Source organism: Pan troglodytes, chromosome 18 (assembly GCF_028858775.2).
Source record: "Pan troglodytes isolate AG18354 chromosome 18, NHGRI_mPanTro3-v2.0_pri, whole genome shotgun sequence".
Lineage (NCBI taxonomy): Eukaryota > Metazoa > Chordata > Mammalia > Primates > Hominidae > Pan > Pan troglodytes.
The window spans coordinates 54193124-54212051 of record NC_072416.2 but is presented as its reverse complement, the minus strand read 5'-3'; the positions used below and the strand labels follow the sequence as shown (position 1 = coordinate 54212051).

Here is an 18928-nt window from a genome sequence, read left to right as displayed (position 1 = left end):
AAAGGCTACATATTAGAAGTCTTTTGAGTCCAACTGTATGATTCCAACTATGTGACATTTCTGGAAAAGGCAAAGCTATAGCGACAGTAAAAACATTCCTGGTAGCCAGGAGTTGGGGGAAGAACAAAGAACAGGTGGAGCACAGAGGATTTTTAAGGCAGTGAAAATACTCTGTATGATACCAAAATGATGGATACATGTCATTACATATTTGTCCAAACCCATAGAATGTACACCACCAAGAGTAAAGCCTAAGGTAAACCATAAACTTTGGGTGATTATAATGCGCCAGTATAGGTTCATCAACTGGAATAACTGTGCCCTCTGGTGAGAACTGCTGATAAGGGGGAGGCTGGGCATGTGTGTGGGGAGGGACGTATGGGAATTTTCTGTACCCCTTTCTCAATTCTGCTGTGAATCTAAAACTGCTCTTAAAAAAAAGAAGCAATTACAAGACCATTGTAAACATTAAGTATCTAGTTATAAATCTAACAAAAAGTACATGAGCTCTTCATGGGAAAAATTATAAATATTTCTTAAAAGAAATTATGATAAATAATGGTGAAACATATCATGCTCATGGATCAGGAAGACTCAAGATTTAGAGATGTCAATTCTACTCAGAGTAGTGGATTTGAATAAATACTAATCAACAGATCCTAATATCCTAATAGGGATGTGTGTGTGTGTGTGTGCATGCATCACAAAAACTGATTCTAACATTTACATGCAAGCACAAAGAGCTGAGAACAGCCAAGACACTCATGAAGACCAAGGGGAGTGGGATTTGCTAAACCAAATATCAAGACATGTTACAAAGCTATCATAATCAAGACAGTGTGGCACTGTCATAAGAATAGAGTCCAATGGGATGCTATATGAGCCAAGAAACAGGTCCCTGCATGCTTATCACATACATGTTTAACCTATGACAGTGGTGGCCCCACAGAAACAGTGACAGAAAGCTGGAACCAATGAGTATCCATTAGAGAAAAAACAACTTACATCATACACAAGAATCAACTACAGGTAAATTAAACAGTTAAATAGAAAAGAAAATAAATCGCCGAAGCTTTTTAAAGAGGCGGGAAATAGAGGGTAGCCTTTGAGCCTCAAGATAAGGAAAGACTTCTTCTTAAATAGGACACACACAAAAAAAACACTAACCAAAAAGAGGGAGACTGAAAGAATGACTACATTAAAAAAAGAGAAATATTGGTTTAGCACAAAACACCATTAACAAAGTGAAAAGACAAGCCAGGGAATGGGAGGTAATATTTGCAATGAAAAAAAAAAACAAAAAAACAAAAAAGACTAGTATTTACAACATATAAAGAACACCTACAAATTAATGAGAAAATTACAACCTAATTTAAAAAGTGGCAAAAGAACACGTACCTCACAAAAGAGGAAATCCAAATGTCCAATAAATATAGGAAAAGCTGTTCAACCTCTTTAGCAATCTAGACTATGTAAAGTAAAACCACAATGAGATCTACTACTTGCCTATTGGTTTGGTAAAATTGAAAAAATTGGACAGTACCAAATATTGGCAGCAAGAATTTATAATAACAGAAATTCTTTCTGCTACCGTGAATATAAAGATGGAATTACCACTTTGGAAAACACTATGCAGTTGAAGATTCCCAGCAATTCCTCTTCAAAGAACCCTTCACAAATGCATGTGCCCCAGAATACACACACACACACACACGCACACACACACACATTGATAGCAGCATCTTTCATAACTGCTCCAAACTCAAAATGATAAAATGCCACATCAACAGTAGAATGGATAAATAAATTACAGTATAGTCACAGCTGGTGTGTAACAAAGAATACTATATAGCAATGAGGTGAAGAATAATATATAGCGTATTCATGAATATTCACTAATATTTATGAATGCTACATAGGAAAATTAAAAATATTCATAAAATGAATACCACAGAATACTATATAGCAACGAAAATCAACTCCAGCTACATACAACTGGGATATTATGAATGTAATACTGAAGAAAAGATACAAATAGCATGATTCCAATTATATCAAAACCAGGAGAAACTAGACTAAATGATTAGAGGATGCATATGTAGGTGGTAAACTCTAAAGAAAGGCAAGGACCCATGAAACTTACCACGAAAGTTAAGGTAGTAAGGAGTGAGGCAGGGAGCTGTGATCAAAAAGGGATATTTAGGGACATTCTTGGGCACTAGCAATGTCCTACTTTTTTACCTAGTGATGGTTACCTGAGTGCTTGCTTTCTAAAAATCTGTAAAACATATAAGATTAATGTACATTTTGCATGTATATTGATCTACATCACAACAAAAATGTTTCTTTTAAAGACAGTGTCAATGTTACCTCCCCTAGGAAGTCTTCCCAGACCCCACACCGAGGTAGGTGCTCCCTCACCATTCTGCTTTATTACCTGTAGGGGCAGAGGTGGAGCCTATTTTGACTTACTATTATATCCTGTGTCAACAACAGTGTTGAACATATGGTGAGTGCTCAATAAATATTTGCTGAATAATCAACAATTGTATTTAAGCATCCGAGTTGGTAAAAAGTAGTTAGCCCTGGACCAATTAATTGATAACAATTAAGAATGTTCTGAGTGGTGTGATGGAAAGAGAAACACACCTAGAATCAGAAAAACTAGGCTCTAGTTCTACCATGTACTGGCCACATCACCTTAAATAAATCATGTTTTCTCTGATAGCAAAAATGTTACAAATAGCTACCATTTAGGGAATTTCAATTATCTGCTACCTGCTTTTAGCTGTGTTATCTCACTTACTCCTCACAGTGTATCTGCAGTGTGTTTATTTATTTATTTATTTTTTGGTCTTTTCTTAACAATCAGTAAACTGAGGTTCAGAGAGACCGAATAATTTTCCCAAATCACACTGATAGCCAACAAATGGCAAAGCCAAAATCTCCAAAGTTCATGCTTCTTTCACACTGCTATACTGACTTATTTTTGCCTCAGTTTCTTCATCTGTAAAATGGGAACATGGTAACATACGTGCAGCCTGATGTTGTCAGGTTCAAAGGAGATCATGAATTGCTTGCAAATGTTAAAGACTACTTAAATGTAAGGAGAGTAATATGTAATAAGCATCTCCCATGGGCACATACAAAAGAAGCAGATGGTTTTTATCCACACTGAGGTTTCAAACCAGTTTTGAAGGAAAAGCTAGGTAAACAGGAAAACTAGGAACACACATCAATAAGCTGGTGTAAGGAAGCCACTGGGATCAGCAAATAATACAGGCTGAATTGTAAGCACAGCATTGAAGGGGCGTATGGCTTGGACTGTGCAACCGCCCCTGTTTCCAGACTTGCTCCCTGCCATGTACCTTCCACAGGACGGCCAGAGGGATTCTGTTAAGCCTTACTGCCATTCTTTTTTTGATTAAAAAATATGCATTTTGTAAGTCAGGTTTATTGAAGTATAATTTACTTAGAGTAAAATTCACCCTTTTTAGGTATACAGTTTGATGACTTTTGATAAACATACACAGTAGTGTAACCATCACCGCAATTACGAGAGAAAATATTTACATCACCCACAAAAGTTCCCTTGTGCCCCTTTGCAAGCTCCATCCACACCCAATTCCCTGGAAACCACTGATGTAATTTCCATCCCTGTGGTTTTGCCTTTTCCAGGATGCAGAGGTATCTTTTAATGTATAAGTCAGATCAAGTTGTCAATCTCCCACGGCATTCAAAATGAAACCCAAATGTCCTTCCATAGCCAACAGGCCTTCCCTGAACATTGGCTCCTAACTGCCTTTTTTTTTTTTTTTTTTTAATTGAGATGGAGTCTCATGCTGTCGCCCAGGCTGGAGTGCAATGGCGTGATCTCGGCTCACTGCAACCTCTGCCTACCGGGTTCAAGCGATTCTCCTGCCTCAGCCTCCCGAGTAGCTGTGACTACAGTCGCCCACCACCATGCCCGGCTAATGTTTTGTATTTTTTGTAAAGACGGGGTTTCACCGTGTTATCCAGGATGGTCTGGATCTCCTGACTTCGTGATCCGCCCACCTCAGCCTCCCAAAGTGCTGGGATTACAGGTGTGAGGCACCACGCCCGGCCCTAACTGCCTCTTTAACCTCATTGTGTGCTATTTTTCCCTCCCTGTGGTCTAGAGCTCCACTGGCCTTCTTTCTGCTCATGTCTGTGCCACAGCCTTTGGATCTGCTGTTCCCTCTTCCTCAGATCTTTCCTGATCTGCTTTTTTACCCCTCATGTCCCCCAATCCCTCTCCATTATTTAATCCCAGTTTCCTCCTTTAGAACGCATGACTATATGAAATGACCTTTGCCTTCAATTATTCCTGTACCATCTTCCTTCTCTAAAACTGTAAGGTCCTTGAGGCAGGGAGCTTGTCTATCTTAGTAAAGAATCTATTCCTAGAAACTGAGAAAGTGCCAAACTATGGCTGGTCTTCCAATGGCCTTCACAGAATGAACAAACCCACACCAAAGAAGACAGGGAATAGCAAGGGCCATGTGGTCGAAACTCTAAGGAAAGGATTCAAAGAAGAAACAGGCCTTCCATAGCACATGGGGAATTAAGAGTAGGAAGAATGGCCACAGCTCAGAACTAGGCTCTCCACACATCACCATTCTACCATCCCTTCCCCAAGGTCCTCCCACCAATGAGGCCACAGAGTACCAGGGAGATAGAGTGGGTGCCTCTCCTGCCCTTGCCCACTGGTGCCCTCAGGCTTGTCCATCTCCTAATGCATGGGTCCCTCCAGCTCTTGTTGTCTGCCCTGGCTGGAGCTCCTGCACACAGCCAGCTCAGATTCACAGCCTTCCTTTTTCTTTCCACGTGAATTCAGAAAGAGAGGGACCCCAGGAGTTGTTTTGTCTTTGTACTGTGGAACCACCTTCAGCATTTCTCCCTGTGGAACAGCGTCAAACCATCCAGGTCTCATAACTCTGACAGTATTACAAGACAAATTCCTACATCGCAGGGCCCCACATTCTCAGTGGAGAGTCCATATGGACACAACATGCACTGGTGTCCACAATTCCCTGAGCTGATGTCCCAGTTTTCTTTCTCAATTAGCACTAGAGTTCTGAAAGCTTAATTTTTTTTATAATTTATTATGTCAGTTGGGGGTGGCCAAGGGAGAAGGAGGGGAATTCCTTTGCCACAAGAACATCTGTTTTGCTGGACAGAAAGATATAAATTATGACCTCAAGACTTGAGTAGAAGCTTATAGATCACGCGATCCAGTTTCCTAATTTTATATGTGAGGATACTAAGTCCTAAGGAAGTTAAGGAACTCGCCTGGGGACCATCAAGCTAAATAGGAACAGAGCTGGGATGAGAACTTGGGTTCTTGACTCCCAGTCCAGACCTATTTCTACCATAAAAATTTTTTGAGTTTGGCTTTTATCCCTCTCCCTCCACTGAAACTGCATTTTTAAAAGCCCGCAATAGCTTCAAATACAATGGTCTTTCCTCAGTACTATCTAACTTGGCAATGCCATGAAACAGAACCCTGCTCGCCACCCAGAATTCCTGAAGCACATTCCCTTCCTGGGGATCCACTGTGGCAGGGCGCTCTGGGTTTGCCTCCTGCTCCTCTGCTCTCTGGCTCCTTTTGCCAGTTGGAGCTACCTGTGGGTCTACTGAAGGAAGGTTCCCTTCCTCACTGCCACAATGGTGCACCCCTTCCCTGGGCCCTCCCTCTCCTGGCCATATGTATGCTCACCCCAGGGACACCACATCCACCCTCATGGCCTGACCACAAGGGCAGCTAAGCCCACTTTTCCTTCTAGCCCAGATCTCTCTTCTAAATGCCAGAACTACCTCCCAAGCAAACAACTGAACATTTCCTGTTACCCTGTAAGGACCTGAAATTCATGCTTATGGGTTCACCTGCCATATTCTCTCTGCTATCTCTTCCCTGCTCCTGTGTTTCCTAACTTGATGGCATAACTAAATCCCATCTCACAGGTTCAAAATGGGGAGGAGTTCTCTGATATACTCTCTCCTTCTCATGTTCATTCAACTAGACACCAGGGGTCATCTCTCCTGCCTCCAAAATCTCTCCCCCATCCAACTTCTCATTGCCTTTCCTACCAATTCCTTAGGTCAGACTACAGAAATCTCTTTGCTCTAAAGCCTCATCTCTGGCCTCCTACTGGTAGGCTCTCCTGACTTGGCACCCTATATACCCCTTAGAAAAACTATCAGGGAACCCTATAATCTAGCCCTACTCTTCCTTTCCAGTCACTTCTCTTCACATTCCCACAAACCCCAGCTCTTCAGCCACATGAGCCTGCCCACTACTCCCTGGTGGTGTCCTGAATGTTCCAGGCCTGCTTCTGTACTTTAGCTCATACTAGTTGTTCAGATCCTGGAAGGCCTTGTGCTTTTCGTCAGCGTGATCTTGGTCATAAGGGACAGAATCCCAGCTCAAATTAGTTTGTGTAAAAGAAGAGATTTATTGATTCACATAACTGTCAGCTCCAAAGAACCTGCTTCAGAGATACCAGTATCACCATCAGATGTCTTTCTGTCTCCCTCTCTCTTTCTGTTTCTTCTCTCCATTCTCTCTTTTGTCCTCCAGTCTCCCAAAGCCTCAGTCTCTCCCATGATAAGCACGCTTCCTCCTTGCAGAGGGCAACTGAGATGTGGAAACATGGCCACAGACAGCTAGCTCAAGCTTTCATCATTCCAGCCCAGTGAGGACCTTGCTGGGATCCCAGGGAAAAGAGCTTTTTTCTCATAGTGACTATAAAATTCCAGAGAAGGATGATGATTGGCCTCACTTGAGTCACATGCCCATCCCTGGGCCAATCACTGTGGCCAGAGGAATGAAATGCTGTGAATGGCAAGGCCTGAGTCATGAACCTACTTCTCTCTTCAAGCAGCAGGGGGCAGTGACTGGCAGCCCCACTGGAGCAGCCTGTGATGAGTAAAGCTCGGCGGAGTAAAACAACAGTGTCCGTGCAACTTTCACTTCTCCACCCAGTTCCCTCCCAGCTTAATCCTGAGCCTGTGTCCAAATTAAATTCCATGACTGCTTCTTCTGCACCTTTGAGAATTGAATTTGTCTCCTCCAACTGGTGCAACTCTCTGAAGGCAGAAATTGGATCCCTCTGTGATCAGTACGAGGCCTCCCCTAAAGGTGTAACCCCAGAAAAAAACTTTCAGTCTGCAATTACTGCGTCCGATTGTTTGTGTATGAGGTTATTACCCAGTTCCTCTGGGACTTGATTTGTTCATCACTGACACTCCGAGCACCCAGAACAGTGCCTAATGCATAATAGGTGTGAGACAAATATTAGATAAATGAATAAATGAGTGGTTTTAATAGAATAAATGTTATTGGTCTTTGGTGCTCCAGTAAATAAGCACAGCTGCTTTTTAATTCTTCTCACTTCACAGAGAAAAGAAATGCTAAGGCAGGAGCTCCCTCAACTTCCTGTCCTCATCATTATGCCCTAGAATTTCTCTACAGACTTCCCATCCTTACTGCCCTCCTGTCTGTCTTAGGGAAGGAGATGCACGTTCATGTCAAGCTCAAGCTACCCATCCCCTAAGGGGTTGTGTTCCTTCTACCACTTCCTCCTTCCTATACCTTCAACTTTTCCATTCATCAGGGATCTGGATAACTTCTCAATGGATCCAGCTACTCCCATGTTAGCCAAATGAACAATAAAAGCAAAGCCCTCCCAGGAGGGCTCTCTCCCTCCCTACCTCTCACTCCTTTTTTTCTGTAGCCCACATTTCTTTTGGGCTGGGAGGGGGGTTCTCCATGGATTTCCTCAATCCCATACATTTCTTAACTCCACTGCAATTTGGCTTCCCTCCCACCAGTCTATTGAAACTGCTCTTGCCAAGGTCACCAACAACTTGCCAGACTCCATGGACATCTGCCAATCTTCATGTTATTTGTCTACTGAAATATCTGACTCAACTAACCACTTCCTGCCCTTGAAAGTCTTTTCTTCCTTGGCTTTCATGATGCTACTCTGCCTTGGGTTTTCTTTTTCATTTCTCAGATCACCCCTTCTCAGTTTCCCTCACAGGTTCCTCTTCCTAAATTATTCTCATTTCCTGGAGCTGGAATGTGTGTGTGATGGGAGACGCATGCCTGCCTTCTCTCTCCTTCTCACTCAGCCTACTAAGGTTACCAACTTCTATGGCTCTCGCCACTCAAAAGCACCACAGAATTTCAAATTGACCCCTCTCCCCAGGTGTGTCCTATCTAACCCACTACCAGGAGCTGCACTCAGATGATCCACAAGAATCGTCAACATGACCAAATGCAGTCATCACTTTTCTCCCCAAGTCTTCTCTCTTCCTCCTGCATTTAACTACCATCCACCAGTAGCCCAAAACCAGGAATCCTGGACTCATTTTTGTCCATACTCATTAAAATTTATCTCCTCCTCAATGCTCTTCCAACTGATCAACAAATAAGTTCAATTATTCCACTGCCCAAATATCTCTTGAATCTGTTTCCTTTCCCCACCCACACTACCACTGCTTTAACTTAGTTCTTAATCTTTTTCCCAACTGGGTCACAGAAGTAACTTTCCATCTGGTCTCCCAACCTCCAGAGCTGATCCCCTCCAGTCTACGTAGGTGATCTAATGCCAACCCTCAGGTGGCATCTCATTATCTTCAGAATAAAATCCAAAGTCCTTAGCACAATAGATAAGGCCTTTCATGATCTGGTTTCTGTCCAATCTTTCATTCCTCATTTCTTAACACTCCTCTTACATATTTTGCTCTAGTCAAATCAAACTATTTTACACTCCTAGCATGTTCCATGTGGTGACATCTTAATGCCTTTACACATGCCAGTCCCTCTGCCTGGCATTCCTTTTTTTCGACCTGGTGAACTACCACTTGTTTTAAAGGCTCAGTTCACATGCCATTGTCTCTTGGCTGTCTTCCCTGAACTTCCTGCCTAGAGAAGGTGCCTTCTGTTCTACCATAGCACACTGTGTATACAGACATTGTGGCCCTTCCTACCTGAAGTGCAAGAGTCTTTTTTGTGTAGCTCCCTCCAGACCATGAGTTCCTTCAGGACAAGGACTGAGGCCTTCCTCTACTTCCATGACATTGTGTGTATGCTACCCACAAAATAGGCAATCATAAATGCTTATGGATGGACAGATGGATGGATCCCCTACCATCCTGTCTTTCCATAGTTCTCCAAGACACCTGCCTCCACCAAAGCCAGGGCCTTCTCTCTGTTGCAATCTGAAAATGGCCCCCATTTTTGAGGTGGTAATGGAAAATCATTTCAAGGCCTGTCCAGATGGTTGCTAGGGAATACTCTGGTATCCAAATCAATGTGATATATGATGACCATTACTACCACCTCCAGAAGGAACTCAGCACCAATTAGGCACTTTCTATTCTCTCAGCCACTGACCTCAACCACAGCTGGTACCATCAACATCTGGGTGTGAGGTCGTAGACTGCCAGGTCTCTACTGCCCATACTGGGGGTGGTCTAGTAAGAAAGGTGTGGAGTTACAACGAAAAGAACACAGGTTTTAGAATTAGACAAATCATTGTCTGAATACAACACTGTCACCTACTAAGCTGTGTGGCCTTGAGCAAGCCACCTTACTTCTTTGAACCTCACTTCCTCATCTGTAAAATGGAATTGATGACTATATTTGCTCACAGGTTGATAAACAAATGAATATAATAGATTGAAAATGATGAACACATTCCATGGCCACCAAAAGCTTTCAACATGATTATTTTGGTTTATGGAGAATAATAAGGTTCATTCCTTATATACCTCGTATTCTTCCTTTTCTTTAACTAACATTTATTAAGACCTCCTTTGTGCCAGGCATTGGGCATGGTGCTGTACTATGAGCAAAAATAAGTAACATCCTTGCTTCAGGGAGCCCTGGTGGGAAGGGACACCCAGGCTAGCAAGGGATACAGACAAATAAACACCTAATTAATTCACAATGTGCAATATGCATTAGTGCTCTGAGACCCTGGGGTCAGGTGACCCCAGGATCAATTTTAAAGCATGGAGAAGCTATTCTCATAAGTAACAATATTCTACAGAAAACCTATCTGTTGGCTAAGACACAGGCAGAGAATCCAAGGTAAATTGTTAGCTATGAAATCCTAGTCTTATGTATTATTCTCCCTTTCTCTTTTCTCCATTCTACTTATTTCTAGGATGGTTGACAAATCAAGAGAGTAAGGGGCCAAATTCAGGGCACCAACTATTAGCCTTGCAGGATTTTATTTTACTTTAATTTTTTGGTGCTATGAAAAGCACAATGTTTTTCCTCTTCTCTGTAAAGAAAATTAGAACTAAAGATGGCTCAGCAGATAAAAGCTGTGGGTGGTAAATACTCCCACTATTCCCCACTGCCTTTTAGGCTTCTAAGTTTCTCTTTGCATTTACTGCATCTTAGAGCTGGAAACCCGAAAGAGCCCTGAGAAATTCTATGGTGAAAACCCATATCCCAATTAACAGATGAACAAATTGAGGCCCAGGGTGGCCAAATGATCTGCCCAAAGTTAAATGAGAGAGTGAATCAAAATTAAAATACAGTTCTCCTGAGCCTCCCCTTTTACTAGTCTGCAAATCTCTCTGCTCCCTGGGTTTTAGGCACCTTAACCCAGGCAAGTTTCTTCATATGCAGCCATCTCTGGTGAATGCTAGGGCTGTCTCCACTTCTGAGCATCCTGGAAGCCATGGAAAAACCACTTCTCTTCTAATGTCACTGGCTCTCTCCTCCCAGAAACATCCTGTTTCTTACTAATGAGATACTTTCAGATCCTCCTCTTTGGTTTAAGAACCACGTCTGCATGAAAAGTTTGGTTAGAGGTGTTTTTCTCAAATTGACTCTCAGAACTACAAATTTCCTGGCTGACAAAGCTTTGTGGCTGAGGTTGCTATACTGCAATTAACTTAGTCTTAAAAGAACTTTCATGGATACCCTACACCCCCATGGGATAAAATCATAATTCATGCTTTAATATTGAGAACATCAAGACCCTGAAAACAAAGGGAATTCCCAATTTCATACACCGTTGACAACAGGAAGGGCGCCTGGGGTAGCCCTGGTCCAACTCTTTCAGGAAACTGAGCCCTCGGAGGGGCAGAGGCAGAGCTACTGACCTGGACTCCTGGTTCAGTGCTCTTTCCCACCCTTTGAAATGTCACCCCAGCTCTTGGGCTGAAGCAGCTGCGCCATCAAAAATGTCACATCAGTTATGACAACACAGTTTGTTACATAACTGGTGCTGCAGAGCAGGCAAGGGGAAGAAGCCATGAACATGAACCACAGCACCCCCCTTCTGCTTCTCAGGGTGGCTAAGTCCCACATACTTACTTGACAAGAGAACTCCACATGGGAAGGGAACACCCACTAATCAAAGGAATAAAAACTAGAGCTAACATTTGTATAATGATTTCTACATTCTAGACACTACTCAAAGCACATTTCATATGTTAACTCATTTCATGCTCTCCACAATCCTATTAGTAGTTATTTTCATTATCAGTCCCATTTTACAGGTAAGGAAACTAAGGCACCAAATGTTATGGGCCTTGTCTAAGGTCACATATTTAGTTAGCAGTAGAGCCAAGATTTGAAGCCAGGCAGCCTGTTTGCAGAGTCTATGCTCTTAACCAACTCTCAATTTTAGAGAAGCATGCTAAACTGCTTCTCTAAACACAAGAAACTACCTATTTATCTGAACCAGTTAACAAGCCACTGCTCTCTCCTCTCCTTCCCCTCAGTGCTAATCACAGATCTGTTGGACAGCTTCCTTTCTACCAATGCTGTGTGTGAATGAGAGGGATGGAAGAAAATAAGAATGTGACACAGATTTGAAGAAATTCTTAGGATGGAGTTCATTTGAGCATCTTCAAGCTTTTTAAGATGATGCAATCAGTAAGAAAGTGAGGTGAGTGCTCTTCTCAACATCTGCCATTTGTAAACCCACACTCTGTGGGTATGTACAAACAGGCACACTTTCTTTTTTCAGAATCAAAAGTTTTCTCTATTAGTGTCAATTCTGAGGGTAACTCTTTCCAAAATGTGGTTTTTTTTGTTTTGTTTTGTTTTGTTTTTTCAGTTTGGAATCACCCCTTCACCAGCTTTTCTGTTGTCTTTCAGATCAAGATGTATTCTGGTGATAATGGCCTGTCTGGCTCCATAAGAAATGAGAATGAAAACACCCTAGGAGACAGGGAGTCGAGTCCCAGTATCCAGATGGGCTGAGCACATATCGGAAAAATAGGGCCTCATTCTACTCATATTAAATCTCCAGTGTTAACGGAGATAGGGTATTGTGAGCAGCTGAAAAACATGAGTGATCTTGTCCTATCTTTAGCAGATGTGGCATGTGAAGAAGCACAAAATAATCTGCGAGTTCCATGTGTTAAAAGAAACAAGACACACTCCCACTCTGAGCATCGTAAATCTAATCCAGCCCTGTTCACACATAGAACAGACGTTCTGCATTCTTTTCCAGCCATGTTGGTTCTCATGAAGCTTCACCCATTTAATCTAACTGGCAACAACCCTTTTCAACAAGCATATAGGTTCTACTTTAGAATCCAATAGGTAACCCAGGCTCAAGAATTCCACAGCTGACTCCTGAGGAGATCGGGTGGACTATTTGCCACTCTTCTGGCAGGAAGGTCTGCTGGTATTTACAGCTCAGTGCACAGTAAGGAGGGAGAGAGCACCATCCATCAGGAAAAGAGAACTCATCTGCTACTTGATCTGACATTCCGTTCGCACTCTTGCTGTCTCCAGAGAGCAAGGTGCATCCATTTGAATAAACATAGAGAGGGACGAAGGGAGGGAGGCAAAGCAGCCATTGAGATGACTGCAGAAATAACAAGTCTACAAATCTAGAAGAGTGGCTCTCAGTGGAATACTAACCCAACGTGCGACCCTGGGGGCCAGTGTGGGAAATGTCCTTTTAGACGGACGCACTTTCATGGAGTAATGGCTGTAGGTTGCTATTCACCTCCATTAATGCCTGTCATTTAGTAGGTGCTGAAGAGCATTGTGCTGAAAGAATGCAAGCTTGACCGCTTCTCAGCCTTTTGGCTAAGATCAAGTGAAGACTGCAAGCTTGCCCTGAACCCATACCAAACAGTAGATACCCTAATTACAAAGTCAGGGTCAGCTGGGAGGAAAAAGCCATCAGCTTTTTGGTGACAGGTGACCTTTTAAGACAGCCTTTCCTGACAGGGTAGGGTCTGTTCTCTGAATCACATCCCACTTGTCAGGCTGGAATATTTGTATGAGCAATGACATCTTCATCAGGCAAATTCTTAAATTTGTTTTAAAATGGCACTAAGCAGGTACTGTGGGAATGGACGCACAACCAAAGTGCTCGATTTTATTGTGCCCATTTCGGTAAAGACTACCAGCTAGCATGCAATGCCTCATGGCCACCTTCGAACTCCCTTTCTAAAAATTCCACTTAATGCTCCAGAGACAGATAGCCTGAACTCAACATTACAGAAAATTCAGCACCTCGAATGAGGGCAAACTGTGGCTCCCAGAGCAATTCCGCAGTCCATTTTACATTTTCACCAGGTACATGGTCCAAGTGGGTGTCACTATTTGTTCAGAACTGGGAAGTCACTTAAAGCGATATTCTGTCAATTCTACACCTCATAAAATTACAACTTGTTATGGGATTTCTTTGTAAGGTTTTGGCAATTAAATAAAATTGACAATTCTTTAAAAATTTTCTGATTAGTCTGAATAACTCAGAGTCTTATTGACTGACTACAAAATGATGAGGCTGTATCACAGGTGAGGTCACAACCCCCTAACAAGCAAAATTATTTAAAATGCCATGCAAAAAAAGAGTCACTGATTACTCACACATGGTATGTATAAAATTATATTTGTGCTGTCTCAATTATCACTGTTTATTTCTCAGTACTGAAATGTTTTGGATTGTCTGACACAGAGCTCCCTCACACGAATTCACAATCACACACACAAGGGGGGGGAACCCAAAACACTATGTTCAAATACAAATTTTAATATAAGTACTGAGAATCAGGCTTTTCAAATGACACTCTAAACTGGTATCTCTTAAGCAGATGCACGTTTCCCCTTACAACACGTATCAAGCAGAAGAAATTTATGTCAGTATCTCTGCAATGTTCCTAGGCTGATGAAGATGTTAACCCTTTGTTCTAAATAGCAATTGCCAGCCGGTCCTTTATTATTTCACTTCAGTTACTATGGGAATATACGGAAGCCAGTTTCTTCAAATTAGCACACCACAACAAGGATGAGAACACAGGCTCAATGGAATGACTCTTTGCTCTTCTGGAAATGCTAAATAAAAGGAGTTTTATTCAGTGATGTCTGAATATCCATATTCTTCCTCTCAATCCAATGTGCTGAGCTATTAGACTGCAGCCCCCCATTAGGAAATCACTGGGTTATCACAGGGTATAACCTAAAGAGGGCTCTCTGTTGAATTTCATCTGTCCAGGTGAAACAACACAGCTTCCTAATTAACCTGTACATATGGCCTGATAGGTTGGTCACCAATTGTATTGCACAAGGAAGTTGGAAACTGCTTTCTATAAATGCCACCTAGATTTTCGGGCCTGGCCCCATCCACAGTAGAATTCTCCTGACTCAAAGTGACTCTCAGTCAAGTGGCCATCTCAAAAACCATCTCTGCAAGGGAGGACTCAAAAAAATTTGTTACTAGGATACAGTGACACCAATCCCACATTTTGTGGTTAACAAAACAAGTCCTGCATTCAGCTTGGCACAAGGCCCTGATCTGATGTATTTCAAGCCAAGCTGGAGGGCTCACAGGGAAAACTGCCATTCATGAATGCTTCAGGAGGACAGGATGCCAGGGTCCCTTGTGGCAAACCAGGAACCAGAAACTTTTGTGATGGACCTTTTGAACAGACCTACCCTACTTCCTAAAGAGAGTTGGTGTATTGTGCTTTAAAAAAAAAAATTGTTTTACCTACAAAATCTGTTTTCCTGACATTTTTCTTGAAAAAGGTGTCCTGTAAGGTTGAAAAAAAAAAAAAAAGGAGAAGTAAAGGGAAAGAGAAGAAATGCTCTGATTTCTGATTTAACAATCTCAAACATCACTCACTTCATTTTCCCCCCTCCTCGGTGTAACCAAATACAAGACACATAGGACTTTCCTGGGGAAGTCTACATCCAGCCTTCATTTAAGATTTCCTGCCCAGTACATAATTAGGAATTTTCATTCTAAAGTGGCACACCTATTTCCTCAGAGAGCTCAGCTCTCTTTGAATAAAAAAAGGTGAGGCACCCCTTTGGGGGATTCAGTATATATTTTTAAACTTCTCATTAAATCAACCTAATTTATGGGGCATGTTCAGGAAAAGCAGTTGCTTTGGCAGATGCAAAGTTAATTTGCAGACTCTGGCCTGTCCCCCTCCTCCTTCCCCTCCTGCGCACTCCCCTCCCCCGAGTATTTCCGAATGCTTTCGACCCCCTCCGAAGCGGCTCGGCTCTCTCCGCCGGAGCACCGACTCGGCTCCGAACACCGCCGACTCCCTCCGAGCCCCGCGCCCAGACCGCACCGAACCTAGCCGAGCGTCGCCGAACTGAGCCCCATCGACTTTTCCGGCCTCGGCTGGGCGCTGTCCACCACTTGCAACGCCTGAAACCTCATCTAGCTCAGGTGGCTGGGGCTTCTACTGGGCTCCGAGTCCGCCACTGCTGATTACAGACTTCTGAAGTTTTAAAACGTCCCCCCTTCGGGAGAAAGGGGTGGCGCGGCTTGCATTTACAGATCTGCAAGGGCTCCAGACAGATGCAACATGCACCTTGTTGCAAAGGGCAATTCCCCAGGCCCCGCCTCCCCATCAATTTGGGTTGCACAAGCTCAAGAGAAGCCCCAAGCTAAATTACTCTTGGCTCAGAAGGGTGCGGCGAGCCGAGGGGGGCTCTGCGAAGAAAGCCCCAGGGAGCTCTCGAACAAAAATAAGAACATGTCAAGCAGATGGGAAAATTGTCTCCGAGTCGCTACTCCCTACCATCATGGCGCCGCCTAGAACCCGCTTGTCATGCCTGTTACACATGCAAGATTTTTTGCATCTTGGTTCTGAAACCGCAAGCATGCTTCGTCTCCCACTCCCACCTTCCCACGAAAGGGGTTTTTATTTTCCATTGTTTCCCTACGCGATGCAATTATTTCGGCTATTCTGTCAAGTTGAAAAATAATCATTTTTGTTTACTGCACAGCAACCCCTAATTAGGAGCTGTGTGTGCACGAAGGTGTCACAGCAAAGCGACGTGGAATCTTCGCTAAACGGTCTAAACGAACTCCTCCGTCTCGAACTGACAGGCCAACCGAAACAGGAGGCCCGGAGGGCGCACACCCCTTCGCTGCCGGCCACCCCCTCCCCAAGCAAACCTGCCTGTGGGATCACCAGGAACCGCCGAGTGGATAGGGCAAGAAGCGAGCCTGCAAGTGGAAAGGAGGGGCGAGGCTCCTTATTGAGAAAGTGTGGAAGGGAAGGAATATCCCATTTTGTTTTAATTTTCAACCATCACTCAAATCCACCCCCAGTTAATTAGGAGGGGAAACTGATAGCTAAGGCAGAAGGGGGCGGCGGCAAGTGGGGCCTGAAATCCGCATTGTGGGTAGATTACATGGAACACGGCCTATGCAGAGTGTAAATAAATACACTGATAAAGGCCACGGAGCGAACGAAAACTGCGGGTGTCAGGAGAGCAATGCTGGGAGGGTGGGGGAGGAGAGGAGCTGGGGGCAGCAAGGGGCGGACATTCAGCCTCACAGGCAGCTTCCCTCCCCCTTCCACCTCTACCTTGGATAAAACTGTGCCCGTCACCTACGTTTGGAAACCCACTCCTTCCCCTAGCACACGACCCCTCCCCTAACCCTGGCCCTCTTTTTTTTTGGGGGGGGTGCGAGGGGATGTAGAAACCACAGCCTCCAATTCAGCACCAAATGCATGAACAGCAGACACTTGATCCTCCACCCCAGTCTAGGGCTGGGTCCCCTCCATGTTAGCCAAGTTCAAAATCACTGCCCCAGGAAAAGAGCAGGGGGAAGTGGGATTACGGACCTTGGGGGATAGGGAGGTATGGAGGGAAGAGGAGAAAGAAATAGAGACAGAATGAAACAGAGACACAGACAGAAATGGAGGCAGTGAGACACAGAAAATATTCCACAAGCAAGAGTAATGATCATAATCATGCCAATAGTGTGATGTTCTGATCAATATGGCGGACACTGTCATTCATACAACTACAGGCGCTCCCCTTCCCCCTCCCAAAAAACACCCACCCAGGAGTTAGGGTGGAGGACCCAGAACCAACGTAGGGAGTGGGGGAGGGGAGTCAAATATAGGGGTGTGTGTGTGTGTGTGTGTGTGCACGAATTAAAAAACAGGCCTGGAGAGCAATGTGGAGTAAGCAATGTAATAAAAACGATTTAAAAATTATTCTTAATAAAAGTACGAATCCCAATGCCACAGGGACTTACTTCATCTGCTTCACAATGGTGCTTTTTCCTGATTCTCCAGCCCCTGTTGGGACACAGACAGTGGGGAAAAACTGGTGAGTGTCAGCTTAAGGGAACAGGGGGAGGGGGGGACTAAGGCATGCGAGGGGGTGGGCGATCCTGGGCACATGGTGGTGCCAACTTGGGGACCAGGTCTCCCGGGCGCGAGTGGGGTGGGGGAGCTGGTGGCAGGGCGTGCGGAGTGGCCGGGGTCGGGGGATGGGGGTAGCAGCGGCGGTCCTTACCGAGCAGGAGTAATTTCACGTCTTTGGCGGCGCTGATGCCATCCTCTTTGAGGTTTTTCTCAATCGCCTTGCTCCGCTCGAGGGCGGCTCTCTCCTCTGCGCTCAGAGTACATCCCATGGTGGCCCCTTCCCTGCCACAGCCCGCACGACTCGGCTGGCACGGCTCCCCGGCTTGGAGCGCCCCCCACCCCCCCAGAGAGCAGAGCCTGGGCTCAAGGGGGGAAAATCACGATATCCTCTCCTGGGCTGGAAACAAAAATGTCGGGAAACCAGAACCCTCCAAAAAGACAGCCGCTAACAAGATTCCAGCAGCGGAGACTCGCGGCAGCTGGCAGGGGTCTGGGGTTGTCGAATCGAGGGTGGCCGGGGTCTGGGGCTCCGGAGCCAAGGGAGGAGGCGCCCGCGGGCCGAGGAGGCGCGGACTGCAGGCACTGAGGCTTGTGCACGACCCAAAATAAATAAAATAATAGTCGAGGCTGGAGCCGCAGCCGGAGCCGACAGAGGGTGGGGTGGGGGGCAGGGTGGGTCCTGCTGCCGCGGCTGCCGGAGGAGGAGGAGGCGGCGGCGGCGGAGGAGGAGGTGGAGGAGGCGGCGGCGGCGGCGCGGGATGTGGAGGGAGTGAGTTAGGGGGTGCTGCTAGTGCATGTGCATCGCCGCTCTTCAGCCGTCGGTGCGTCCGCGGCGCCTTCGCCGACCCCCGCGCGCTGGGCAGGGTTGGGCAGGGGGCCGGGCCGAGGGGCAGGTCTCTAGCGGGAGGCGGCGTCGCTGTCTCCCAGAGCTCGCATCGCTCGGTGAGCCTACCGGAGAGAGAGGGAGAGCGCCAGGGAGCCGCAGCCAGCCGGGAGCTCGAGGGAGAGGGAGAGAGAGAGAGAGGCAGGGAGGGAGGGGAAAAAAAAAATGGGAGAGCGAACAAGCGCGCGCGCGCCTGGGCCCGGGCGCGGGGAGGAGGCCAGCGCAGCGCGCGAGTGCGCCAGCGGCTCTGCGCACCCGGCTCCGCAGGCCGCCAGCTGACGTCAGCAGGGCCGCGCGCCGGGCCCCCGGGACGGGGAGGGCGCGGGGCGGGGGAGGCGCGCGCCGGAGTTCGCGTCAGCCGGCGGCGGCGCGCACACGCGCTCGCGGAGCGGCCTGCCCCTC

General features: G+C 45.5%; 1 protein-coding gene across 5 annotated transcripts in view; it reads right to left on the bottom strand.

Moving 5' to 3' along the window:
- GNAO1 (G protein subunit alpha o1) overlaps nt 1–18833 on the bottom strand; it is a 170061-nt gene extending 151228 nt beyond the window's left edge. For 2 of the 5 annotated variants that reach the window (XM_510976.9, XM_009430843.4), the window contains exons 1-2: nt 17795–18809; nt 17532–17574 (exon numbers count right to left, since the gene is read on the bottom strand). In XM_510976.9, the coding sequence (XP_510976.3) occupies nt 17532–17574; nt 17795–17912 (161 nt within the window). In that variant the 5' untranslated portion in view covers nt 17913–18809. Of the gene's footprint in view, nt 1–17531; nt 17575–17794 lie in introns of all 5 variants that reach the window. The other 3 variants (XM_063797136.1, XM_063797138.1, XM_063797137.1) reach the window with 2 other exon arrangements.
- Nucleotides 18834–18928: the final 95 nt, after the last annotated feature.